At 40.7% G+C, this 26,427-nt stretch overlaps 2 protein-coding genes across 6 annotated transcripts; one reads left to right on the top strand and one right to left on the bottom strand.

The window, feature by feature from the left end:
- Positions 1-5,580: 5,580 nt before the first annotated feature.
- c9 (complement component 9) lies at positions 5,581-10,372 on the bottom strand. Its single transcript, XM_023422230.2, has 11 exons — positions 10,216-10,372; positions 10,017-10,107; positions 8,954-9,104; positions 8,724-8,868; positions 8,190-8,328; positions 7,823-8,044; positions 7,440-7,680; positions 7,189-7,314; positions 6,520-6,695; positions 6,069-6,303; positions 5,581-5,956 (listed from the first exon to the last, which is right to left on the bottom strand). Exons 1-11 carry the CDS (start codon positions 10,281-10,283, stop codon positions 5,799-5,801), a joined length of 1,752 nt encoding a protein of 583 aa, XP_023277998.1. The 5' UTR covers positions 10,284-10,372; the 3' UTR covers positions 5,581-5,798.
- A 2,787-nt stretch (positions 10,373-13,159) lies between these two features.
- On the top strand, positions 13,160-26,261 carry dab2 (DAB adaptor protein 2). 5 transcript variants are annotated; one of them, XM_087178242.1, is made up of 15 exons: positions 13,160-13,270; positions 20,457-20,728; positions 20,850-20,989; positions 21,297-21,395; positions 21,484-21,615; positions 21,720-21,803; positions 22,056-22,082; positions 22,162-22,212; positions 22,324-22,386; positions 23,291-23,911; positions 24,490-24,619; positions 24,722-25,360; positions 25,465-25,664; positions 25,758-25,850; positions 25,933-26,261. In XM_087178242.1, the coding sequence occupies exons 2-14, from the start codon at positions 20,584-20,586 to the stop codon at positions 25,830-25,832; spliced, it is 2,406 nt and encodes an 801-aa protein (XP_087034368.1). In that variant the 5' UTR covers positions 13,160-13,270; positions 20,457-20,583; the 3' UTR covers positions 25,833-25,850; positions 25,933-26,261. The 5 variants fall into 5 exon arrangements, with proteins under 5 accessions (XP_087034368.1, XP_023278066.1, XP_023278068.1 ...); XM_023422298.2 differs by lacking the exon at positions 13,160-13,270 and adding an exon at positions 17,398-17,664; XM_023422300.2 differs by lacking the exon at positions 13,160-13,270 and adding an exon at positions 17,398-17,664 and having other exon boundaries at positions 25,761-25,850.
- The last annotated feature ends 166 nt before the right edge of the window (positions 26,262-26,427 follow it).

Here is a 26,427-nt window from a genome sequence, read left to right on the forward strand (position 1 = left end):
AGCTACAGTGACTCTACTCTTTGAGTCACAGCTCCCCTGGTATTCTTGGTATTTAATTAACTGAGTGTCATTCCTTCTCAGAACAGGGTTATAGGCCTCAGGACAATTAAAAGCCAATGTTACCCACCTTAACTTTTATAAATCACCAGATTAAAGGCTCAGTGGGTTCAACATAACTGTTTATAATCACTACAGTTAGTCCAACAAGCAATACATGCCTTGAGTAGTGGTGAGAGTGTGTGGTTACTATGAAAAATCAACTGACACATGCATATAGTTTATTGTTTTTTTGGGGGGGTTTTTAAACGTCAAAGACAATCAAATTTGAGTTTTTCTGTATCCTCTGTGTAATTTGTAATCAGAGATAGCAGTGATGCTGCAGGGTACATGTGTCTGTTTACATGTTGTGAGTCAGTCAGCCCCTCTCTACTTACTAAAGAAAAGCCAGTGTCCCCTCATTCACTTGTGATAATGGCTCTTGAAACCATTGATGGCCGCCATGTTGCTTTTCAAGCAGAAGAGATGGGCCCTCCAGCCCATTGATTGGAAGAGAAGTCGAGTGGCACCTCCATTATGGAGATGCAAAATACACAATGGTGCGGCGGCACAATGTGGGGGCACTTCATTCACACTGTTCCTCTGTCACCCTTTTCAGGGAGTGGGGGGAGCGTGAGGAGACAGCTCTCCCCGATGAAGACAGAGGAGTTATGTGAGAAAGTTCAGGTTTATTGCGTCCACAGTTCAGCTTCCATGTGTGCAACAGTTTGTTCTCATACAATTAGATGTTTAGTTGTCGTCGCTATCTTCCCTCTGTGGCTTTCAACTTTATTAACGACTTCACTCTGGAAAACATAAGCTATCATTAGACTCTAAAAGAATGACCCAAATAATAAATCCTACAATGGCAGCAATTGTTAAAAAAAAAAAAAAATACCAACAAAGTGCTGTGGTGGAGGCAGTTTCTGGGGCTTTTGTTATGAGAAGCCAAAGCCTGTCACTGTCTCTTTAAGAAAGCAGGCCTCTGCTCCAGCCATTAATAATTGTAATGCCTTTTTATTATTGTTGAGGATAATGAAGGGATGAGAGTCATATGGGGGGCCCAGACCATACTTTGCCCTGAAATGTTTTCAATTAACTTTTGGCACCAGAGGAAAATAGGAATGTTGTGTGTGTTTTTTTCCCATGCTGAAGCAGAAAAGAGTCGACTGGGGCTTTTGGTGCAGGGAGCAGAACCTCATTAAAATTGCCTCATCATAACTCAAACTGTTGCTTGGCCAACCTCTTCCCCCCCGTGCCCCGCCCCAAATCCTTCGTCCTCTAGGTTACACTAAGGAAAAGCAAACAGGCAGCTTGACTTTAGCTTCATTTTATAGACAATATCAGAGCTTTGAATTTCTCGTATTGTTTTGGGGTTTTTTTTTTGGGGTAACTGGCTGCTGGTGTAATGTGCACACAACATCTTTCAGCCAACATACTGAATAACCATCAAAATGTCAATATAAATGTTTGGAAGGTGAAATTGTCTGGGTTTGATGTCAGACGCCGTTCCTCGGCTCCACTGGCATCAATGATAATGAAATAACTCCCTTCCTCTTGAAGTCCCAGTGGAACTTTTCAAAACAGTTTTTAAAACAGCTCAGCCGCTGCTGACTTTTTCCTGTTGAGCCTATTTAGAAACTCCCAGCCCTGGACTTAAGAGAACTGCTTCTAATTCGGTCATGCTCACGTCCGCCTCATGTGAAACCAACAAGAGATGCAGTAAATCGGTTGAAACAGTGAAAGAGGGTTACAGTAAGATTTACATATGGAACAAGCAGAAACTGGCACACAGCTGAGGGAGACACCTCGTCATATCGCCACAAAATTTACTTTCACGCAGAGTAATAATGGAATAAATAATCCAGATGTTATAACATAAGATCTTAACTTTAGATTTCTTATTGCCGCACTCATTCCAAATGCTTTATTATTTGAGTAATTTATTAAGCACAATTATCAGTCATCTGCTGATCCCATCCTCTCAAATGTGCGGATCTTTCTGTTTAAGTTTTGGACTGGCAGTTGTAACTTGTGATGGGCATTTTTTTGACTGAACAATTGATGCACTAATCCAAAGAAAATAGAGACAATATTTGATAATAAAAATAATCGTTTGTTGCAGCTCTACAAGATGTTAACTTTAAAAATGCACCTATGGCAATTGTAAGAGAAAAAAAACAAATGGCCATATTTTGGTTAGTGTAATACACCTTAATACTAAATGTCTTAAGTGAGACTGAAAATTACACAATAATACTGAACTTCTCTTCATTTTCCAAGATTCCCTTGAGTCACTTATTGCTTGGTTTGTATCATACAGTCAGCAAACTGGCAGCAATATCCAAAGCTAGCTTGTTAGCAATAGCCAACAAGCTGCTGGTCATACCACACCAAGTAAGGCTGCAGCAGCAAAACTTCTGAGTGTATTGAATTCAGTTAGGGTGCGTTTTATTGCCTGTGAATTCAGCTTTTCTTTTCTAATGGGGAGGATTGCGTTACTCATTATTTCGCATAGACTAGTTTGGCTTTAAAATTAACACAACGATAGATTTAGGTTGCAGTTCAATTTTGACCAAACATAAACAACATTAAGCAAAAGCAAAGTGAATAAACCAGGAGTGTCACAATAAGTAGAGGTTAGGGGTTGGACGTGGAGAGGGCAGCACCCTGGGCTTTAGTGAGGTGGGAAAGGTGGAGGAGGGGTTGATTTATGATTGAGGGTTAATGGGGGATGGGTCTGGTTTAGGAGAAGGGCTGTGCTGGGCTGAATGTCAGGGGTTTCATGCCGCTCTGAATAATGATGCAAAGAGGGAATATTTAATCAGCCAATCAGATTCAGGTTTTCTCTGTCTGCAGTGGCTGGAGGGGAATAGTCCTTTAGTTGCCTCCCCTGTTCCCCTCCTGCAGCCCAGCCAAAGAGCAGTGGTGCAAAGTTTTCAAGGAGTGAGAGAGGAGGAGGGAGGGGAGGCACATAACATAGCTGACAAGGGGCATAACTTCATTTCCACGGTGCTGGGACAGCTGTGTGGAGTAATCTGCCGTAGCAGCCCTCTAAAACTTCAATGCCTTTAGTGACCCAGGGAAGTGGGGAGGGGGCAGCTCCAACTGTGACCAGGCGTTTAGGAGTGGAAGGGGGCTCCTTTCACACCCTTCCAAGGGCTTTTGTTAAAAAAAAAATATATATATCCCTTACCTCTTCCTCACTGAAAGCAGGGACTATATGTTTATGAGATGGGACAACAATGGGTTGCATTTTGAAAGCAAACGTAGAACTCAGTTTCCTCCACAGCCCGTGAGAAACAAGCTTAAAAGTGAAGAATTCCTTTGGTTTCTACGAAGTACAATGAACTGCATTTTCTCCAACATATAACAACATATATTTCCTTTACTGTGCTTGATTAAAGTGCCAAAAATGTGTTTTTTTAAGATATTTGTAAGACAGAAATATTTACTACAAGATGTAAGTACTACTAAGCATGTAGAAGATAAAAACGTTTTTGGTACAATTTATGAGATTCAAAATTTTCTAATTGAATATGGTTAAGAATTTACACTGAATATGTCTAAAATGTCAAATGTGGTGAGTGTGTGAGGGAGTGTGTTGGAAATATAACCTGTTATATGCCAGCATCATACGTTTCTTGAGCAGCTCTTGAAAGTCCTCATTTAAGCTTTGATTCTCGACTCGTTCTTTAGTTTTTTAGCGTGAGCAAATATTAGTAAAAAGACAATTGGGCAGTCTATCGATGAAGAGGGGTTCATTATTTTGTGCTAACTGTTCCGTTGAAGGCTGAAGAAACAACAAAACATTTTAGAGTAAGATAATGGCTTGAGGCTGGGTTGCTGTCCGGAGTGAATGGGGTCTCCCTGGAGCTCAATAAGGTCCCAAAGTTTTACTCCATTATGCTGACATCCTAAAGGCCAGGGGCCACCACCCCCAGTGGTTACCTCTCAAGCATGCATTCATCACCCCCCACTACACACACACATCCATACACACACAATCTTTAGGACTTTAACGCCTCTCTATTTCAGTGATGACAGGAGGTGATATTCCCAGGAAAGTTGCCAAGAGAGGAAGAAGTAATAAATAATATCAGAACAGGAAGACTAAAACTATTACGGTCATTGTTGAACAACTGTTTAAATTAATTTAAATGAACAAAGTAGCCTACTACAAAAGTTATTATGGGATTTGTATCCTTTCATTCTTTAATTAAAACCTGTAGATGTTTTTCAAATTTTCTATATTAAATGATCCCAAAGAATTCTCAAACTCTTCTTTAAAATAGGGAGTATCTTTGCTAATTTTCCTTTTACAGGTCTGTGCACATTCCTAAATATTGTGCAAGGCTGTAGCAGTAAGCTCACTGCTGTGTCACTCACTGCTGTTTGTATAACAAGGCCTTCTCTGGCACGAGGATCTCCAGTCATGCCTGCAGTGTTGGCGCTAAATGACTGCACCTAAATCCAACAGCAAACATGGAAATCAAAGGCTGTTAAGCTAAGCAAATACGCCCGCCTGCCTTTTTGCCCTTTGTGAGAGCAAATCCACACGCATTAAAGCAATAACCCGATGGTAATGATTTTACCGTTGATGATGAGAAGAGGCCAAACACGGTGCCAGTATTTCACACAATGAAAGAGAAGAAAAGAAAATAACAAGTAAGATATTGAGGATTGTAGCGCTGGACTTGTATGATTTGCATAAGCACTAACATTGCTGCTTTTATTTTTTTTTAAAGTCTGACTTCCATGTTTGCTGAAAAGTGTCTTCCGAATAACTGATCTCCTGTTCCCAAAAGTTCACTAATAATATGTGTGGAAGAGGTTTCGGGAGCACCTGAGGAAAACAGAGCACACATGTAATGTCCTCCTTTATGTTGAGTTTATGTCCAGCACCTTAATCTCTGAGCTGCGTCCAGCAGTTGTTCTCTGTCAGTTCTCCCGTTGTCGGTTTCTGCTCATCTGGTTCTCATTTGCGCAGCACAGCCAGATGGAATGTGTCCACACTTTTAAATATGAGTTATTAGCCCATTAATACATACTTCAGCCAACACTATTTTAAGTGAACTAAAGCTGCTGAAAGACGCACAGTGTTGTTTGCAGTCAAAAAGCCAAAGTTCTGTTGGATCTAAACCTCAGTCTGATTATTTATTGAACAGGACACATTCTTGTTTTGTTCTGTCCGGGTTGCTGTGGGCTTTATAAGACTAAGGTTTTTGAGTTAAATTCTTTTGAAAATTTGCTTTTCAATTGATTTACCGTTTCATTATTGAGCCACATAAGTTGCTACAGAGGCTGAAATGAAATGAACTTAAAGGTCACATGTACCTGAATGGGGTTGATGTAATGCAAACTTCAAAGTGTACAGAATACAGTGAAGGTCTGCACCGCATCTTTATTAAGATTAATAACATGTTCATCTGATTCTTATAGCTGTTTCTTTTAAATGTGTGTTCTAAGGTAAACTGGATCCTGGATATTGTCGACTCAAAATCCACATTTAAATCACAAAAAATAAACTAAAACCCCATTAAAAAAATTTTTCAAATTAATTTTATTAGCTGTATTGTCTAGTACCAACCTCAAGATGACACTGTTCTCCTAACTAAGCGTAAAGACAGAAAGTTCTGATGACTTTAAATCTTTTTGGTTTTTATCACAAAGATTTTTATCGTGTGTGTGTGTGTGTGTGTGTGTGTGTGTCAGAGGAGCGAGAAAGAGAGATTATGTTTGCTACATGGTCGTCTTTCTGCTTAGCAGTATTCATCATGGTTGGTGTCGCCTCTGCACTGAGCTCCACTGATCCCGTCTGTGTTGCATTGGCGTGTCCTGGTGCGTTTCGCTCCACTACAGCTGTTCCAGGCACTCCAGCATGACCAGTTACCTTCCTGATTGACAACAGGTTTTTGACCTGCAAAACATTGTCCACATTAACACAGAAAAGAAAGCATGAAATGATTGACCTTGGTATGTTGGGATACTGAATTTTTTGATTTAACTTCTACTCAGCTGTTCACTCTTACCCCCGTTTTTAGCTTTATCAGCCTTGAAGTTCTCGCAGGCCAAGCCGTCATACAGGAGAGGGCACAGACACAAACACTTCCCGTCCACCAGAGTAAGAGTGCCTCCGTTGTGACAAGGCTTACACTTGCACACATTATACTCTGCTATGTAGTCTGTTGTGGCCTGCCTCAGGTTGGCAATCCTGGTGTTAGCATCAGGCATATCCAATGGAACTAACATATAGATGGGCTCCGACTGCCAGAAAGAACAGAATATGTGCATCAGTTCACTTTCCAGAAATTGATAATAGAAAAATAATATCATACAATCTTTTGTTTGCTTTATATGCTACAACATGACTTACGTTGGGAACAGACTGCCTGCGTTGTGCTGCTAGCATTTCAAAAAACATTGTCAACATTGCATGTTGCCTCTAATGACAGTTTCACTTTGCCAGTTAATTATTCCTACCTCACTACTAAGCAGTGCAGGGGCATTAGCGATGGTCTGAGCCCAATTCTGATACGTTTGGAGGTCCATCACTCCTTCCTTGTTTAATTGAGCCCTCATACCACTGGCAGAATGTGCTGTACCTCCTCTGACTGATGTCATCACCTGGTCCACCACTGCTTTTCCATGAGTGTTACCTGTGTACCAACAGCAAACCAACTTTTAATGACTTTGCATAATTGATACATGAATGTCCAAAGAAAATAGAGATTACGTTTTAAAGGTTATGTTCTGATTTTTACAAGTCAATCTTAATACAACTCTCCAAAGTTACAGTCTTTTCTGTACCAAATCACTTTCTGTCAGCTTTTTTCTTGCTGACTCATGGCTAGGATGTATCAAATGTTTGCAGATATCTACAAGACACACGCTAATTTTGGCTAACACAAACTGGTGAAGCCTCGTGTAGCCCTATTTCTGAACTTCAGAATCATGGAACGAGGGCTCTGGATTTTGTCGCTGTTGTTGAGCTACAAAAGCATAATTTCATGGCAAATGTGGGCAGAGGAAAAATTGCTAATAATTCTTTAAATGTTCATAAATGTATTAAGAAAGACTTGAAAAATCCAAAGCAATACTTTAAATATTGACTTGGCAGGCTTGTGATCTGAAAAAACAGGAAAGGCAAACCTTCTTCTTTATTTGTGAAGTTATCACAAAATTCAGGTTTAACGTTAGCGTTTGCTTCTATTGTACCACTTAAACCCACTCCGATGCCCACTTTGACACATTCTTGAACCATTCTCTCCGTCAGATCTGCAAAAAGTGTAGAGGATGAGCTCTTATCAACTTCTCATTTAGTCCACACACAAGACTGGAGAGGTTTCACAACAGAAAATGACATTTTGAAAAATGAGACACTTGGGGTGCGGTACACATACTTCTTGTCTTGATGGCATCATGGTTGAGAACATAGACCAGCTCATATTCACCGCCAGACTTCCCGTTTCTGGTGTAGTGGGTTCCATAGTCCTCAATGAAGGCAAAATAAATACCCTTCTCATACTCCAAAGGCAAACTTAGGATATGCGACAGGAATTCATCGGCTAATTTGAGGTCCCGGGAGCGCATCCTGTAGGTGCTCAGCTGTACTGTGCCCTTCACCTTCATGTAGCTCCTGTTCTGTGTATGCAGAGAAGAAGGTATTTTTAATACAGATTCAGATGGTGTGTATATTTTTGAGACATTCTTGATTACAAAATCTTTTCTTTTGCTATGGACTTATAAATTGCAATGTGAGCTATTTGTCTTGGCTGACATTTACCTGAATGTTGGTGACTTCGGTGACTTTCTTAAGCATTGTTTTTATCCCGAATCCTCCACTAAGATCAACGTTTCCAGACAGCTTAGACATGGACTCCTCAGTTGGGGTGAATTTGAAGGAAAGTCCAGCATCAAGATTAAAGGAATTTTCTCTCAGCAGTTCCCTCACAAGGCTGTGTGTGCTTTCATAGATCTCTCTAGAGACAGTTTCCTTCACTAGGGTCTGGAAGACAGGGAACCAAAGTGTTAAGGGAAGACATTTTTTTTTTTTTTAGAACTGACATATATTCATCTTATTTTTACACAAAATCACAGACATGTAGTGAATTCATCCTAAGGATAAAATAGGAAAAATGGTTGTGGCTTACGTCATAGTTGAGCCTACCGACATTCCAGGGAATTCTGTCATACTGCTTAGTGTCTGGATTCAGCACTCGATTACACTGTCCATTGAAGTAATCATTGAAGAAGGGGTTCATTCGAGGAGCTGCGCCCAAGATGTTGATTCTGGTGCATTGATACAATAGCCACTTTCAGACTATATATAGTATGATGCTTATTTGCCTATTAACTCAAGTGCACATTTTATTAATTGTATTTAAAGGAATAGTTTGAATTTTTGGGAAATGTGTTCATTTGCTTTCATTTGCAAGATTGATACCTCTCATTATCTTTGTCTGTACAAAATAATTCCTTTTTATTGTTTAAAAACAACTCAAATAAAATAAGAAAGTGTGTTTTCTGAAGCTGCTTTGTTGTTAACAGTGACATTTATTACATATGGTCACTGTGAATGTGCCAATGCACTGTCCTGATGTAAGAGCTCTCCACTGCTGTGACAAAACCTCCATTTTATAAATGTATACAGTAGCTGAAATAGATCTTAAATAACTCATTCTTACCCGTATCCTGCTGTTCTGCCTTGCTCATTATTGTCCAGTAATGCAGAACCACACGGTCTACGCCCAAGTGTACAATCCTGCTCATCCGATCCATCTTCGCAGTCAATGTCCCCATTGCACTTTAATATCTTCTTAATGCAAGAACCTTTGCAAAGATAGGGGTTAAACCGATGGGGTCTAATACAATAAAGACAGAGACACTGTTGCTGACTTTAAACACTCTGAAGTACCTGTATCGCACTGGAACTCAGAGGCTGAGCAGTTGGTGGGCTGTGTTGTGTGACATTCACTAGTTGCTACACATGCCTCCGCAAACCCAATTGCATCCTGGCAGGGCTCGCCTCCAAACTGGCCAAACACAGTCACACTTCGAGACCGCCTCTGATGATCACAAATAATATACTATGTTAAGCAACTACACTTCCTTACAAAGGCAAGAGGGCAAGTTACAGAAACAGTGAAATTGAGGAAAAAAGGGTTTGAAATTTGAGGCTTCATTGACAAACTGTATAACAGAAGATGTCAAATCTTGATTTTATGCATTTTTCGGCCTATTCTTTATTTTTTACCGACCTTGCATTAAGGGCACAGAGAAAATGCAATGTGTTCTTCTTTGGCTTTCTTGTCCCCATACCCATATGTAATATATGCCTCTGCGTAAATGAAGATATATGAAGTACCTGCAGTAAAATTTGTACATGTACATATATTAAAACTATCTATAATACATTTTTACATGGTCATATATGATCCTCATATGTCAATGATAAACTGTATATTTAATTTATATCTGCAAAATTATTCAAACAAAATACTTAAAATTCTATATGTTATTCATATTAATATCAACGTATATTGACAGGCTTTGGGATGGATATGCAGTATATGTTTACAAAATAATAACCACAAGAAACGGGTGAATTGATTTAGTCACTTTTTCCCGTTAGCTAACCAAGTAATGTTAATTAGCTTTAGCTGAAGCTATGTCGTAACTAGCTGGAGTGCAGTCACTGCAGTTTGTTTTTTTCTTGTGTTATCTAACTCTTACAGATTTATATCCTGTATTTTGTGTCGGAAAAAAATATTACAAATGTTGTATGACAATATTTTTTGGTAAACAGATGCAGACAGTTCGATTCTGGTCGTAACTCATTTTGACCGAATACGTTCTACTGCGTTTTGACTTTAGGGCAGCACAGTTTGTTGAATACTAGCTAGTGGGATACTCTGGTTAGACTAAGTTTAGGACTGAGTTTTGTCGCTACTGACGTTGACCAGATTCAATGGACTCACTCTGGTTCTTGTGCAAGGATCACAAGGACTCCATGTTGACCAGCGGCTCCATGCACAGTTCACTGGTGCTGGAGCAAGATTTTCATCTCCCCTGAATGACACACATTACACTACTTATATACCAAGATCCATAGTTAGTGAATGAAAACAGCATCTTCACTATGTTAAGGCCTGAATGAAGCAGGAAAAATATACATACATCCCTTCTCCAAGAAGTGCCAAGGTTAGACACAGGCCACAGAAGCCCAGCTGGAGAGCTGTCCTCATGATGCACCTTTGATAACACAAATGATGTTTCACTCCTGTCCCTGTTTAGTCTTTTATGCAACCTCTCTGGCAATGATTATCCAGGCGCAAAAGGGTTGTTTTGTCATAAAGAAAATCATTGGTTTGGTTTTCAGGTGCAGTGATAGTGATTCAGTATCAAGTCCAAAGATTGCCTTAAGTTAAACATTCTAGTGTGAGAGAAGCCAGAAACAGAATAATATGTAAAAGTGATGATTTATTTATTCTCATCATCTCTGCAAGATTAATATCTTGATTGCAAGATATTACTAATAACCCATAAAACAGGTTCACACTCAGATAGGGGGTTGAGCACATGTCATGTAAGAGACAGTCATGTTTGCTACAGTATATACTTTACTTCCCAATATACATATAAAATACAATAGATACAATGAATAATACAATCAATTTGACAGTATAAATGAATACATTAATATTTAGCGTATAATTAATGAACACAAAGAGTCAACCATTGTCACTGCCATCTTCTGCAGTACATGTTGTAAAATGGAAAATTATATATTTTGTATTTTTTATGTATTATACTTTTATGAAATGCAGTCCTCTTCAGAGTCATGGAAAGCTGGAAACCATCCCAGCATGCACTGCATGGGTGAAAGGCAGGGAAACCCTTTGCACACAAAAACCGACAAACCATGTCAAGTTTGGCCTTTCTTTTTAGAAAATACACATCTTTTATACATGAAGCCAAAAGTCTTTTATTGTGTTAGAGTTCTTATTTTAGGCATGCTTCTATTAACTGCAGACAATTTGTTCTGTGAAAACTGTCTGTGTTTCCCGGATTATGCAATCAGTCAGGCAGGTTTACAGGAAGGCAGAGCAAATATTTATATTCTTTTTTTTTTTTTTTTTTTGACTGTCCTAATGAACCGAATCAATGTCCACGGCATTTAGGTCACTGACATTGGGAAACTGAATGGCAAAGCTTTCAGAATTCAACCAGGTACATACATACATACATATATATGTGTATACATGTATATATGTATATGTGTATATATATATATATATATATATATATATATACCAAATGATGTTGCACTCCTGTAAATATATATATTCAGGAGTGCAACATCATTTGTCTTATATATATATATATATATATATATATATATATGTGTGTATATATATAAGAGGGTTTATATATATATGAGACAAATGATGTTGCACTCCTGTCCCGATTTAGTCTTTTATGCAACCTCTCTGTCAATGATTACCCAGGCGCAAAAGGGCTGTTTTGTTATAAGGAAAGTCAATAGTCTGGTTTTTGGGTGCAGTGATACTGATTCAGTATCTACATAGATACAAGCCCCTACATGTCATGTACCACTGACAGATAGAAGAAGTGGTTGATATCAAGAAATCCTACCAATGGCCAGAAAAGGCTGGATTGAAAGATAGCACAGAAGCACTAATCATGGCGGCACAAGAGCAGGCACTTAGTACAAGATCAATAGAGGTGGGAGTCCACACCAGACAAGACCCCAGGTGCAGGCTGTGCAAAGATGCTCCTGAGACAGTCCAGCACATAATAGCAGGGTATAAGATGCAGGCAGGAACAGCGTACATGGGACGCCATAACCAAGTCCCATGTAGGGAAGTCCCACGGTCAGAATGGAAGACAGCTCCTACGGCTGTTGAGAATGACCGAGCTAAGATCCTGTGGGACTTCCAGATCCAGACTGACAAACTGGTGATGACTAACCACAACAGAGGAAGGCGGTGGTGATAGATGTGGCAATCCCGAGCGAAAGCAACATTAAGAAGAAGGAACACGAGAAGCTTGAAAAATACCACGGGCTGAAAGCGGAGCTAGAAAAGACGTGGGGAGTAAAGGCAACAGTGGTGCTGGTGGTCATCGCAGCAGCAGATTCCAGCTCAAACATCTGAGGTCTCTGTCCAGAAGAGCGCAATCCTAGGAACAGCTAAGATACTGCGCAGAACCCTCAAACTCCCAGGACTGTGGTAGAGAACCCGACATTAAGGAAGATCCCCCCACCCCCCAATCATATATATATATATATATATGTGTGTGTGTGTGTGTGTGTGTGTGTATGATTATATGATATATCTGCCAAAATTAAAGATGTTTGAAAAACTGTCATGTGCAGGAAAAGGGTTCTTGCTTCACAGGTTTATAGAGTGTGAAGTGCAACTCTTTGTCCACAAGATGGCAACATTGAACAGAAGTGTTATTTGGTGTTGCATGTCGAAGTCATACATTGTTTATGTATCTAGGGTGAAGGAACACACCGATACAGAGGCTACAATAACAAAATATACTGCACATATTTGCACTGATGTGGCTACATACCACACCAAACTCTGTTTTTGTTTTGTAAATAGATCAAAACAAGCCGTGCACAATGTACAGGAAGTTTGAAACTGTCGCACCTAATGATCTGTCATGTGATCTGGGAGACTTTTGCTGAGTCTGCATTACTTTGTTCTTCAAAAGGGGGGAGTGCAGTGTGTATAAGTTACAAAAAGAAAAAGAGAAAGAGACTACTTCTCAGTGTACAGAGATAACATTTAAATTGAATTTAAATTCAGGATTTATTAAGATTACGATCAAATTAGCTAATCATTCATGATCAGGTGAATCATTATTCATGGATAGAGAAATCTGGCAGCGTTTAGGTCGACAAATGTCTGCTTTTATCCGTCCAAGGGAGTAAAACTGATGTTGAATTCCAGAATATTCAGCATTTTGACAAGTATTGTTCTGCTGACTTAAATAAACACAGTTGGACTATTCCCTGATGTCTCCAAAGTCAATCTGGGGGCTGTCCTCTCCTGGTTGTTTCTCTCTATCTGCAAGCAGAGCTGGGGGTAGTCTAGGGGCGATGTGGTCATGCCCCACTGGAGAGGCACAAATATGTGCTGAAGTCACCGCTTTTATGAGGTTCGGCAGTTTCCTCCCAACTTTCTCAGGAAACCAGAGGGTAGGTAAGGTGCTTGGCCAATATTTCTCCTGACTAGAAAGACTTCCTGTTTTTTGAAGGGGTGGGGGTGGAACTATGTGGACACACTTGTGGAGCAGCATATTTGCTCAGTTTTACTGTAATTTAGACACTATACCTCATAGAAACTTGTTGTAATGTGCAACAGAATGATGACGTTGCTTCCCGAGCTACCACTTGTGCTACTGCTTTTAGACTGAAATGGACAAGAGCTGTATTGGCAGCTGAGAGTTAAAAGAACACAGAGGATAAAATCTAAGACTACCTCAATTATGGACTGGAGATAAGTGGCTATCTTAGGTTCTGGCTGCGGTGGCAGCTGGTTCCAGGATTCACGCCCTAAATGCTTGATGTTTGGATTGCGGCCTTCCTGTCATGAACTAAGGAAAGGACACTTCCCATTAGATTGTGTCTGTCAGCATTCTATCATAAAAATAAATCTTTTAATGTGTTACCGTCTGTGCTGACTTGTTCCATCTGTAGTCTGTTTCTCGAAAAAAAGGGTATCCCAAACCTTTCCCTTTTCTACCAGAATCCCCAGGAGCCTAAATTCCACATGACTAAGTAGAAAGATGTTCAACATGTCCTCCTGTATTCACTTGTGTGGTTGTGCTGGGTGTGCCACTGATCTAAACTGACAATGAATCACATTTGGAAGGACAAGGAACCATCATTTTAACCCAACGTCATCGGACAGTGAAGCTGGACCAGAGAAACACGTCACGTCACAATCTCCAAATGTGACTACTAGAAAACATATTTTATTATTGTCTTATATTATATATATATATACACACACAGACACAAACATATATATATATATATATATATATATATATATATATATGACAAGTGAAATTCCAAACAACACTGCGTATATTCTATCTGCATGATCTCAGATATATGCATTTCTTTCTGGCTTGTCTTCTGCAAGTGTAAAGAAATCTGATGACATTCAGTTTTTAATAAAAGGTTATGTAAAAGATGATTCCCTTGGTTGGTGACTGAAGGGGAAAACAGACTCTCATCCAGTGAATTATCTGGTTTCTGAGGGGCTCATCTCCAAAAAACCAACCTCTGTCAGCAGAACGCAGGATACAAAGCCAGGAAGGACATCCTTCCTCTGTCCCTTTCTCTCCCGTTTCTCACCTCTAAAACTACAACATACAGTATACTGTACACCTCTTTAAAATTTTTGGATGGGATTTTGGATGCAAGAACTATATAAGTATGACTATATAGAGTATGGCAAAGGTCTGGGTTGAAGTAGGTGCAGATGTGATTGTTACATCTGGCTGTTCTCATGTAGTGGTTGGCTGGCTCTGTGATGGTTTCAGTTTTTATGGCACCAGCAGGTTGGCAAAAGGTGGCAGAGTTTCCATCTGTGAATTCAACAATTCATGCTCTTGTCACCCTGTTTGAGAGTGAGAGATGCAGAAATGTTGAGGACTTTTATATGAAATGTACAGATTAATACAGACATGAACATCTCAGACACGCTGATAGATGGCAAACGGCACAGTGCCAACAGTGACATCATCACAAACCAATACTTTTAATCCGTCAGTTAAGCTTTCACTTGACTGAGCTGAACAGACACCACTGTATCGGCTGTTAGATCTCGTTTATCTTGGGGTTTAAGTTACCGTCAGTCATTTAAAAGTCGTAACATGTACTTTCACTGTGTGGCGATGGCTCACCATAGTAATTAAAACAGACAAATTTACAGAAGTGAAACCGACCAGCTCACAGGAAGAAGCCACATTGACATCACTACTCATGTCGGTGCAGATCTCAGCGTTTATTTTTACTCTAGTTTCATATCGACGGGTCTTTTCCCAGTTGTTTATTTGTATTGTTTTGCTTTTTCTGTTGAAGAAATTTTGATTGCGGCTCCCCATGCTTATACTAACTACCCAGTTCTTCTCTTAATTATCCTAAACAAACGTCCATTGATGCTTCTGCAAACACAAAACAAAACACTTCCTGTGTGACTTGAGGATTTTATTCCTGGGAACAGCATTTACTGGCACTCAAGTGTTTAGAACAGCAAATACAAAAACTGTCATTACATGGCTGAATCACTACATGGTATCACAGGCAAAATAGACATTTACTGAGGAAGTTGATGACCCAGTTTCAGCCATCAGTTTACTGTAATTGCAGTAAGACTAGTGCAGAGGAAATGTAGTGCCTGCTCTTTCAAAAAAAAAAAGGAAAAAAATGTGCTGTGTCAGCAACGGTGGAGCTTTCCTCCCTGGCTTAGGCTCTTCTTTCCCCTCACTCCGTCTACATTTCAAGTTATGATGCTCATTGTGCATAATGTTTAGCTGTTACTCCCATGTGATACGAATTAGTTTTTCAATTTGTTAGTCAGCCAGTGCTGTGAACCCCCAGTGCTGGCAGAGGAAGGTGGGATTATCTCCATGCTTTTTCGTTTATCGCTGTTAGAAAAAAAAATTCTGCCACAAATGTTGAGCAACAAGAGATCCTTGCTTCCTCTCAGCCAATAAGCCTTTGCAATTTTCTGACCAGTTTGTCTCCTTACACAGCAAAAACAAAAGAAAAAGTTTCCAATCCCCTTTTATTATTTCACCTCAAACAACAGTTATACTGAAAGATATTCTGTTTTGAATAATAATAACAATGAAGGCTATCTGTGCTACTTTTATTTATACTCTTATGAAAGGTTTTGGTAGCAGGGACTTAATGCTGAAGTCACTGTAGGCCTACTGGAAAATTAAAGCTGCGCTAACTGAATGCTTGGCCATTTGGGTGCAGCACAAACGAGCTGTAAACACAACATTGACATATTTTCACTTTTTAGGCTTATGTGGCTTTTTAGCTAGTTGCTTTATTACAAATCCAGCTGATGCAACATTAGCATTCATTTAGAGTCATGTATCTCAAATGTGGGTTTCTCCCTCTCCTCCTGAGGGAAATGTCTGGCTCTTTAGCTACTAAACTAAGGTGAACATACTTCTGAAATTCTTCCAGTTCAGAAGTCAATATGTCATTAAAATATCCAATGTTTTTTTGTATGAAATAAAAAAGTTACCATTCTGACAATGGTCACTGTTGCACGGTAATAAACTATGGAGAAGGACGACTGACTCCCAACCTTTGAAGCAGTTATGAATTCCGATTGTCTACCTATTCCTTGATTATATACATTCCTATAGTTTGTAAGCGTCAACAGATCAAAAGTTTTAAAAGGGTTTTTCATAAAAGTATTCCAGGTTGTGAATATTGTCGTGTGAAGTCCATTGCAGACTGTCGGGCAACTTCTTCAATTCTTCCAACGTGAAAACTGTTCCAGCTGGGGGGGTTTGGGTAGGTTTGTTTTCGTCAGTTTTCTGCCCGGTGATGAACTCCTAACCAATTAGTGAGCCAGCTAACCTTATCTCTGCCTAAAAACAACAAAAAAAGAAAAAAAATCTGATCATTGACTCTATTTTGTTTGTTTTAGCGTCATTTCTGCAGCTGGTATAACGAGCAGCTATAGCCCCCTCTGTTGGCCAAAACAAGCGCAAAGCTAGGCGTCTGTTTTTAACCCCCGTAAAACAGGGACATCTGGTCACCATATGCTAAATGCTAAAATATGTTCACCAGCTATAGTAACGGCATGTCTGCTATATAGGCTGTAGGAAGAACATGGTTGTAATGCTTCTTTTTTTTTTTGCAGTATTACTGCAGCTAAAAACGATGCTATGCGGGGGGGGGGGGGGGGGGGGTAGTAACTTAAAGGGCCCCTAAAAAACCAAACAAAAAGCTTAAACATAAAGCTCCATAAAACTTAAGGAGACTGCAAAATCAGGTGATAGTTCGCTGTGGTTTCATCACTAGGAGCAACTTTTCTCACATATCCTTTATTTAAGGACACAAAACCTGTGATTTTAATCTCTTAAACATGTTTGTTTTTGTCATAATAACTGTCTTGTTGAACTTTATAAAAGTGTGGCAGTGATGTGGAGATTAAAAAAAAAAAAGAAACCATGCCATCATTGTTGTGTAACCGAAAAAAAAAAAAAATCAATGACACGATATCTATTGTGGACGCAACACTTTTCATGACCCACTTAAGTTGGTGATATTTTCTTCCACGTGAAGAGCCCGCCCCTCTCCCAGCTGAAATGAGCAGTGCGTTGGGTCCGTCCGTCAGTGAAGGGTTAAACTGGGAGTTTGCAGCAGTCTCTCCTTTCTGTCCGCTGCTTTTAGCGGAAAACATCTGACTACTGCTCGTTTTCCAAAAGCTGTGTTTGATTTTACTCATTTTGCACCGGAGCCGCGGAGGCATCACGGGAACGAAAAAAAAAAAAAATAGGATCACCGTTTCAACAAGAGATTTCATCATCTCTCTGCGCGCTTTCACACAGGTAACAGGTTTTGTGTCGTTAACTGTTATTTCCATCTGTGCATTAATTAAGGCTCCATCAAACCACAACAAGCTGACGTTTTAAACTAGTTTTCCTTTTTTTTTAAAAAAAGGAAAGAAAAAAAAAAGCTGTCTGGGTTCGCCTGTAAAATCCATCATGAAAACAAGTCGGTTGGTGAAAGTTCAGTTTTCATTCTCAAACAAACTTCATCGATGGCGCATCATTTAGGGAGGTAAAACTTCATCCAGTGTTTAGTCTTATTCGTGACTCAGTTCTTGCTCCTTTTTCTGTCTCGACTGATGGAAAAACAAACCGTTTTCTGCCTCTCTTATTTGTCTCTTCAGCTCATTGTCCCCTGTAGCTTCAACCCATTCACACATCTCTTTTAATCTTGAGACAATTATGACTTGATTAAGTTTTTAATTCGCTTGTTCCAGCCACGTCCATAGTTTTAGAGCAAATCAGTTTTCATTCTGTATGGAAGTGTTTGCATGCTCTCTGTTCACAGTTGGCCTGTGGTATTTCACCATCTCATTCACTTGCAGACTGAGTCATTCCCTGATTTCCTCCAGATGTGCAGTAGTTTACGTTTCCTGACGGACCAGGATTGTGACATTTCTGCCTTTGCACTGCAGTTATTCTGCTGACCAATATGAATTTTACACTTTGTGTTCTGTGGCTATAAGTGCTCTTTGTGTTGTGACACCGGTGGATGCTGTAAAGAAGCTACAGATTTCTCTTCTCCTTCATCTGGCAGCTGCGCCTTGCCTTTTGAGTTAAAATCGTTAAAATGTAAACCTTTAACTCAAATCTGCAATGAACAGCTGACATTTTGCCCTTTTTATTAGTCCTTCTCCTCCAGCTATAGTGGGACTCTGACACCGCTGCAAGTTACTGGACAAGTGAAATCATGTGTCATCCTTCTTGTAAACGGAGCATCAACAAGTGATTAAGGTCTTGTTTTTCCACACTTCCCTGCACAGCAGCAAAGAACAACATGTGAACCTTGTAGGAGTTTAAATGTCACCATGGAGAACCAAACATACAAGGGCTTATTATACCTTGCTTGTTCCCTTGACTTTAAAATTGGTACTGGCAGATAAAGTAAATCTTTTATTGTTTTACAGCTGTACAGTAGCTCTTGTGATGCAAGCCTCGCGCAAGCAGCAACGAAAAGATGAATTTTCTTGAATAACAAAAACATGCTCAACTCTCCATCAAACTTTGCACCCTCTCTATCGAGCCTCTGTAGACTTGTCAGGGTCTGATATGGTCAGATGTGATTCATAGACAGGTAACTTTTGGCACTAAGGTGGAATGCACTCACTGATCTGAAAGTTCACGTCTGTTATCTCATCCTGTATAGCTGTCATTTCCTTTATGAAGCAAACTAATTGCCTGTCTGATCAGTTTGATCATTAACACTAACTAGGACCAGACCGTGATCATCTTTCTGTCTCTAGATGAAATTATCATGAATTTGCATGATCACACGGGTGCCTTCTGATTTTTAGGATCATTTTACCCTGATTACACATCACCATTTTATCAAGTATAACGCCAGCTTTTATTGACAGCTTTGAGAGCATCATGAGTAAATGATCATTCCAAAGCCTCTAATTTCCGTTTATAGTTGCTTAGCTGGGCATCACGAGATCTTTTGCTTCGCTAGCGTAAGATTAACTTCAGGTAATTGCTCAACCTTTGCCCACATTGAACCTTTGGTCTGTCCTACAGCACTCACAGCCTCTTTACGATGGCAGTGTAGTCAGTGGCGCCTGTGGAAGTGGTCCTAAAGGTATGTATGTCCCTCGCAGAGCCGTGTGTGCGTTGCTTTTATTCTGCTGGTTTTGCAGAGCAGGCGTCCTTCATGGCTTTTGGCTGAATGCATGTGATTGTTCACACTTTGTTGTGATTGTCTGATTCCTTAAGTGACTAAATGGTGACAGTGATGTAAATACATACATGAGTAAATTGTTACGCTTAACATAGCTGAGGAGATGTAGGTGAAAATCAGCTGCTGTGGCATCTGCTGAGATCCACCGTGATGTGACATCGCCTTGTGTTGCCTGCACAGTAAGTGCAGAGGTATTAGCGACTTGTGTCGGTTTGTTGGCACTTTAAATGGACGATGTTATTGTTGATATGCAGATACGTGTGACTAGCATGCTGCTAGTCTGATCCACAGCTTGCACAGCTCACTGGATTTTTATGTGGGTCACAAATCACATGATGTGACAGCATGATTGTGTTTTTCTTTGTCCATCTGCACATTTATAGTGATACCCAGTTATTCCATCCTAAGTAAATAAAAAAGGTCAGTGGAAGGAGTGCAGTACATTTTTAAGAGGTGACTGTGAGCACTGCCTTTCTTTATCTTTAGGATAATTTACTCCTTTACGGGCCTGAACTGACACAGCATGTGTAAAGCTGGGTTAAAGTGCGCGAGTTTTCCGTGCTCCTTTCCATATGAGGCCATGATGTTTTATGGGTCATATGTCTTGTTACGTTTCTCCCTCTGACGGGTGTCTCTGTGGTTGTAAATGTTTACTGTGGATTGTTAAAAGAATATGATTGTTTATAATGTGCAAAAAATCCTTTCAGCAGGTACTTTACAAAACCTCTCCAGAAGTCACAAAGTATTTTAATTGTGGTCATTTACTGCCCAATATCTTGTTTGCCGTTTCATCAGGAATGAGTTAGTGTTAACCGCTCATCTTCCTCTTTTTTTTCTTCTTTTTTTTCCTCACACCACACACACTGCAACGCTTCACCTCACTTCACTTCTCCAGACAAAGTTAAAGCATGTGTGGGTGTTGAGAGTCATCTGCTCGGTTGACCTCGCTGCCCCCGAACACGGAGCTGCACGTCTGCTTTACCCCCGACTGTCCACTTGTCCAGTGAGGCCCACTCCACACCATGTCTGCAGAGGTGGAGAACAGCGTGCCCGTCCATGCCGACCCCAGCCTCGCCTCCCCGGCTACAGGCTCGATCTCCAACAGCCCTCCAGCCTCCCCTGCAACACCCACATCCAAGGTCCCGTTCAAGAAAGAGAAGAAGAAAGGTGATTGATGGAAGAAGACATGCTCGTGATCATTCCGTCATCAAGACTTTATTTATTTTCTAGATTATTTTTGGCACAAATCATATTTTTCTTTAATTTAATTTCTTTATTTTTTATCCAGTTGCAGAGAAGACAGATGAGTACCTGCTGGGCAGGTTTCAAGGTGACGGCGTGAGGTACAAGGCGAAGCTGATTGGCATCGATGATGTCCCAGAGGCCCGGGGAGACAAGATGTGCCAGGACTCCATGATGAAACTCAAGGTGCAGCCTGAGACCTGAGACTTTACCCTGCTAGGTTTGGGATTCAGGAAACATGTTTAGGAGAAAGGTCATGTTTAAGGTGGTATCTGTAATGTTTTTCAAAAAAATGATTCATTAATATATCCATATTTTTGGTTGGTTTCTTAGTCTAGTCACACAGATCTGGAGAAAAATGTCCTTATCTTCCTCAAGTAGATCATGTTTGCTGTGGATGAGTCCTGACTGTAGAGGGCGACATAAACTGCATAAACTTTACAGATGCTAATGCTTTAAATCAGTTGTCATGTTTTGTTTACTTACACTCTAGGGAATGGCAGTAGCTGCTCGGTCCCAAGGCAAACACAAACAGAGGATCTGGGTCAACATTTCCATGTCGGGCATCAAGATCATTGATGAGAAATCAGGAGTGAGTTCTGCTGTTTCCTTCCATTACCGTCAGATCAGCCACCCGGAGTTCATCACATCTTATTAAAACCTTTGTCCTCGTCACTCAGGTGATTGAACACGAGCATGTGGTGAATAAGATCTCCTTCATCGCCAGAGATGTAACGGATAACAGGGCGTTCGGATACGTGTGTGGAGCAGAAGGACAGCATCAGTTCTTTGCCATAAAGACTGCACAACAGGTAAGACTAACACTCTCTGTACCAGGCATTCATACTGTTAAGACCATAAACCCGCACGCATGACATGGACTATGAGAATGTGCTGTCTTTTTGCCTCCATACAGGCAGAGCCCCTGGTCATTGACCTGAAAGATCTCTTCCAGGTCATCTTCAACATAAGGAAGAAAGAGGCAGAGGCCTCACAGAAGGTAAATGACTGGAAAAAAGTTTTTTTAAACTTACAGTGAGAATATTTTCTTTCTGAAAGAAAAGCATTTGGTCATCTGGGACGTTTGACAGGGTACACACTGTGTGTAGCTCATGAATGTCAACACTGCCTCTCTGTGCTCTCTCAAGGAATCGCATCTCGAGACATTCCATTCAAATGATGTGAAATGACACATGCCTTCAGGAAATTAAGAAAATAAGTGTAATCATTAACAGTCTACCTCTGTTTACAGGCTGAAAACGGCGCTGTGGTAGTTGAGGTAAGCACTTGGAAAGCACTTGTTTTCTTCAAACACTTTCTCTCTCCCTTTCTTCAACCTTCTCTTTTTCTATTTGCAGAATGGAAACGATGCCTTGCTAAACATGGACGGTGAAGTAAAAACTGCCCAAGTAAGAATCCCTGCTTTGTTTGGAACCTAACATTGAATAAAATATCTCTGCTATAGAGCTTATAGTAGCTGGATAAATACAGTATGTTTCTGTTTCTTTTTTGACATCCAGCCAGTGGAACAGCTTGACCTTTTTGGGGCCATGTCGACCCCCCCAGACATCCAGGCTCCAAATGTAAGTGTGGTGCCATAGTGTCAAATGTTCCCTTTATCTGGACCACGTAGTGGAATTAAACTTGGTTAGCTGGGTATTTACACTATTATACTCAACATTTTATACATCTTAATAATTGCAGTAGGCGTTTTCTGCAGTGTCCCCTCTATACTCTTGTTGGCAAACAAATAAGTATTAATATTGATACAGCAAGTGCAGTAATATCAATCTGGCTTGCTACACGCTCCCTCTTGACAAAAATGTGTTTCTAAGATCTGATTTTGTTTGTAAGGAAAAAAATTGCTCCACTTAACCTCAGCACCACCCAGATCATTGTTTTGTGTGTGCGAGTGTGTGTGTGTGTGTGTGTGTGTGAACTCAATTCTAAAAAGACTATCGTTTTGTGTTTTATTATTTATTTGTGCATCTAATTTTTTGGATTGTCAATTTTAGGCTTAATGCAAAAGTCTTTTAAGAATTGAGTTCATGCTTCATGTTTACCAATCTCATTGTTTGTCACAACTTTAAAGCTGCTACAAGTAGACTGTTCTTGTTGGCTCTGGTGACCCCTGCAGGTCAATATTGGTAATGTTTATATCACTGTTGCTGAGACGACTCACCAGCTTGAGTCTTAGGTCAAGTAGCTAGTGCTGACTATAGCATATTTAAACTACCTTGCTGTTCTTGAAGGCAAATGAGAATTTAGTAACAACTTAATTTTCCATGTTGAAAGATGGAGCATCAAGTTTTATATGACAGTGACAGTTTCAGGTAAATATTCTACAGGTAGCAGCTTTAAATTGTCACATCTTCTCACACTATGTGATTCATTTTTCATTGTGTTTAACACATATGTTTATCTCCTGTTGCAGAAGTGATTCATAAATCTTTTTTTCTCTCCCACTGTCCCTCTCATGTTAACCAGGGCTCTAATGATATTCTCTTACTGGACTTTTCCGCTGAAGTTGACAGCAATCAGAATTGCATAAAGGGAAGCTCCTTTGTAACTTCCTGTGCCCCTGACCGTAGGGCATCTCCCCAGACAGAGAACCCCTTTGCCTCGACATTTGGCTACTTTCCAACACCAGACAGTGACCCTTTCAGAGATGACCCCCTTTCTAATTCGGCCACTCGGTCCGCACTCGATAATTCACAGATCTTCCTCGCCACCAATCACCTAAACAGCACTGCTGGCAGCACTAGTAAGACAATTATTAATGGTGGTTTGAATGGAAACTCTGAACACCTGAGTCAGCAGATGAATGGGTTAACCAGTAAGACCATGATCCTTGCTCTCAGTAATGGACAATGGCCACTAGGGGGCAAAATATCTCAAGGCAGCACAACTACCATGATGGACGGAAATGATTCTGGAGCAGTTCTCTCAACCAAAAACCCATTTTTTGACTCATCTTTGACAACTTCCCCTGTCACTAACGGCACAAGTCATCACCCACAACCCCCTGTGACTCATAGCAAGGATTCAGTAGTCATAAGTCCGCCTCCGCAGAGCTCTAAGGCCGGACGAGGTCGAAGGAGTGCAAAGGTGAAATTCTAAGGCCAGAAAAATCACAGTACAGTTGCATGTGAGATGCATTTTTAAAAATAGGGTTTCTGCACATTTTTCCAGAGCTAGTATAACTAGTGCCTAACATCTTCCTCTCTGAGCATTTGGGTTATGCATTGGTGTCTGACAGGATATGCTAGAGGCTGCGTTGGGTTTAGTTAAGATACAAGTCCTTTAATGGTGACATGCGGCTAAGATCTTGGTGTTTGGATCCGTTCTGTCCTTTATGCATGCACATGCTTCTCTAACTGGCTTTGGTAAATGACACGTTGACTGTGCTGCAGAATAATCAACCTCACCCTTTGTCATCTCTGCTCATAATCAATTTTCTAACATTCATGCTACAGTGATAACAGCACTGGTAAGTGGAGAAGCATGCATATATACATACATATATATATTTATATATATATCAGTGTTCAGGTAAATAGTTTTTATTTCTGACAAAGATAAGTGTAGTAAATCATTTGTAGCTGTAGTTTATGAGTAACCGTGTATAAAATGATGTCAGTGTTTGCAACGTTACTTCATATTTTTGTTTTATTTTTTGTGACTAGTCGACATCAAGTGATCTGTTTGGAGCAGAGCTGTTTGCTGCTCCTGGTCAAACTGAGGGATCATCTGCACCAAATGACTTTTTCAACAGTACACCAGCCAGCTCTGCTCCCGCCTCCATAGCTGCTCTGGGTAATACACAATAGGAGATCTCTGTCTCTGATGCACATGTGTTTTTCAGGCTTTATGTTTCATTCCCTTTAAGCTTCCACGTTCAATTTTTTTCATATTCAGGGAACCTTCAGTTAGGTCCTCCAGCTACCACAAGTATCCCTGCTGCAGGCATGTGGGGAGCCTCCACCACTGCACCCTCCATGTTTCCTATGCCAGGAGTGACATCCCCAGGCCCTATGCCCAACTTCCCACAGCCCTCTGCCTTTGGTGGTCTACCCATACCTCCCACAGCCTGGGGCCAGCAGATGCCACCTCAGTTTGGCGTCCCGCCTAACGCCTGGGGCCAGCCTCCACCAACTGTGCCAGTTGGCGCTCCAGGTTGGGGTCAGCCCGCAATGACCAATCCTTTCCATGCGGGCGCGTTCTCTGCAATGGGTGACCAGCACGGTCCTTCACGCCCCCCACCTAGGCCACCTGCTAAAGAGGCCCCTCCAAAGGTAGAGAACAGTGCCTTCACAGCTTTGGACCCTCTTGGGGATAAGGAGAAGAAGACTGGAAAAGACATGTTCAAGGACTTCCAGATTGCCAAGCCTCCAGCCATCCCAGCGAGGAAAGGCGAGCTCGTGTCCAACTCTGCTCCGGACCCCAGCAGCGGTGAAGCAGGAGCGTTCGATCAGTACTTTTCCAATAAAGTGGGCCTGGTTCAGGATGTCGCAGATCACGATGACTTTGATATCAATCAAATGCCAGCAGTCAACGGTAAACCAGCTGCATAATGCGTGGAGATAAACTGTGCAAGTTGATGTGTGTTTGACTCTGAGATTTGTCAACTAATTTCGTCTTCTCGTAATCTGTCTGTTTAGATGTCCGCAGTCTCGCTCCTGCTCCAGCTGCAGCCCCTGCTCCGAGCTTTAACCCCGGCCTCCTCGACAACGCCTTCTCCTCTGCTCCCGTCGCAAACAACGTAGCTCCGGCCCAGGGACACGGCCTCAATCAGGACAAGTTTGATGAAGCATTTGGGGCCCCAAACTCCAGTCTGTTTGGAGTGCCACCTGTAACTATGGTACAGAGATTCACACATAGACACAAATTAACACCGTATCAAGCAGCTCACAGAATTATTTGTAATTTTGGTCTTTTTTTTTTTTGCTTACAGCAGACTACAGCTGTTGGTCAGAACTCTGGTTCAACAGCTGCTTTTGGGGATCCTTTTGGAAATCCCTTTGCTTGACCACAACTTTGTCCACAAGTAAGTGTTTTGGTTGTTTATTTCTTAACATAGTTCATCTGCTCAGGTTCAATTTTCACTAGTTTCTCTTGTTTCCTTGCAGTGGAAATAGAGTCAATGGCGTAAATGGAGATCTTCACATCAAATAACATCTTTGGGACAATCTGCAACATGTGCAAGACAATCCAAAATCCTTATACTCTTCTAACTCTTGTCCCTGATCCACTCGTCTTTTACACCTCCACCTTTTGATGTGTTTTTTTTTCTATCCAATCAGTAGTTCCCTTATTTCTGAAGACCACTGATCCAAGAAGTAAATGCTATGTCATGATCTGCTGAAGAAAGAAACGTGGTGTGTGAGAGAAGGCATGTCCAAAGAGGTTCACTGCTGATGCTGTGTATTAAAGAAATAAAAGAATAATTCAACCATAATGCTGCAAGGTGTTGACAAGTCCATTGCCTTTTTCAGCGAGAGTTTGTGATTCGGCAGTTTGCAATCCGCTGGAGGGTTCAGCAGTCAGGCAGATATACTGTATGATTCAAGAAATGCAAAGGTCAGTTCAGGCTGCATGCCCAAACACTCATGGTGCCAGTTTGT

The sequence above is a fragment of the Seriola lalandi genome, unplaced genomic scaffold (assembly GCF_002814215.2).
Source record: "Seriola lalandi dorsalis isolate HSWRI2012SDOR001 ecotype SW California unplaced genomic scaffold, Sedor1 jcf7180002054680, whole genome shotgun sequence".
Classification (NCBI taxonomy): Eukaryota; Metazoa; Chordata; class Actinopteri; order Carangiformes; family Carangidae; genus Seriola; species Seriola lalandi.

Excerpts from the sequence above, each read along its gene's own strand:
- c9 (XM_023422230.2), bottom strand. The coding sequence starts at position 10,283 with ATGAGGACAGCTCTCCAGCTGGGCTTCTGTGGCCTGTGTCTAACCTTG. Across the intron at positions 8,329-8,723 it reads GGCAGAACAGCAGGATACGG|AATCAACATCTTGGGCGCAG; the intron begins GTAAGAATGAGT and ends TCAATGCACCAG. Across the intron at positions 7,315-7,439 it reads TGATGCCATCAAGACAAGAA|ATCTGACGGAGAGAATGGTT; the intron begins GTATGTGTACCG and ends CACTTTTTGCAG.
- dab2 (XM_087178242.1), top strand. The coding sequence starts at position 20,584 with ATGTCTGCAGAGGTGGAGAACAGCGTGCCCGTCCATGCCGACCCCAGC. Across the intron at positions 20,990-21,296 it reads ACTCCATGATGAAACTCAAG|GGAATGGCAGTAGCTGCTCG; the intron begins GTGCAGCCTGAG and ends CTTACACTCTAG. Across the intron at positions 23,912-24,489 it reads GAGGTCGAAGGAGTGCAAAG|TCGACATCAAGTGATCTGTT; the intron begins GTGAAATTCTAA and ends TTTTGTGACTAG.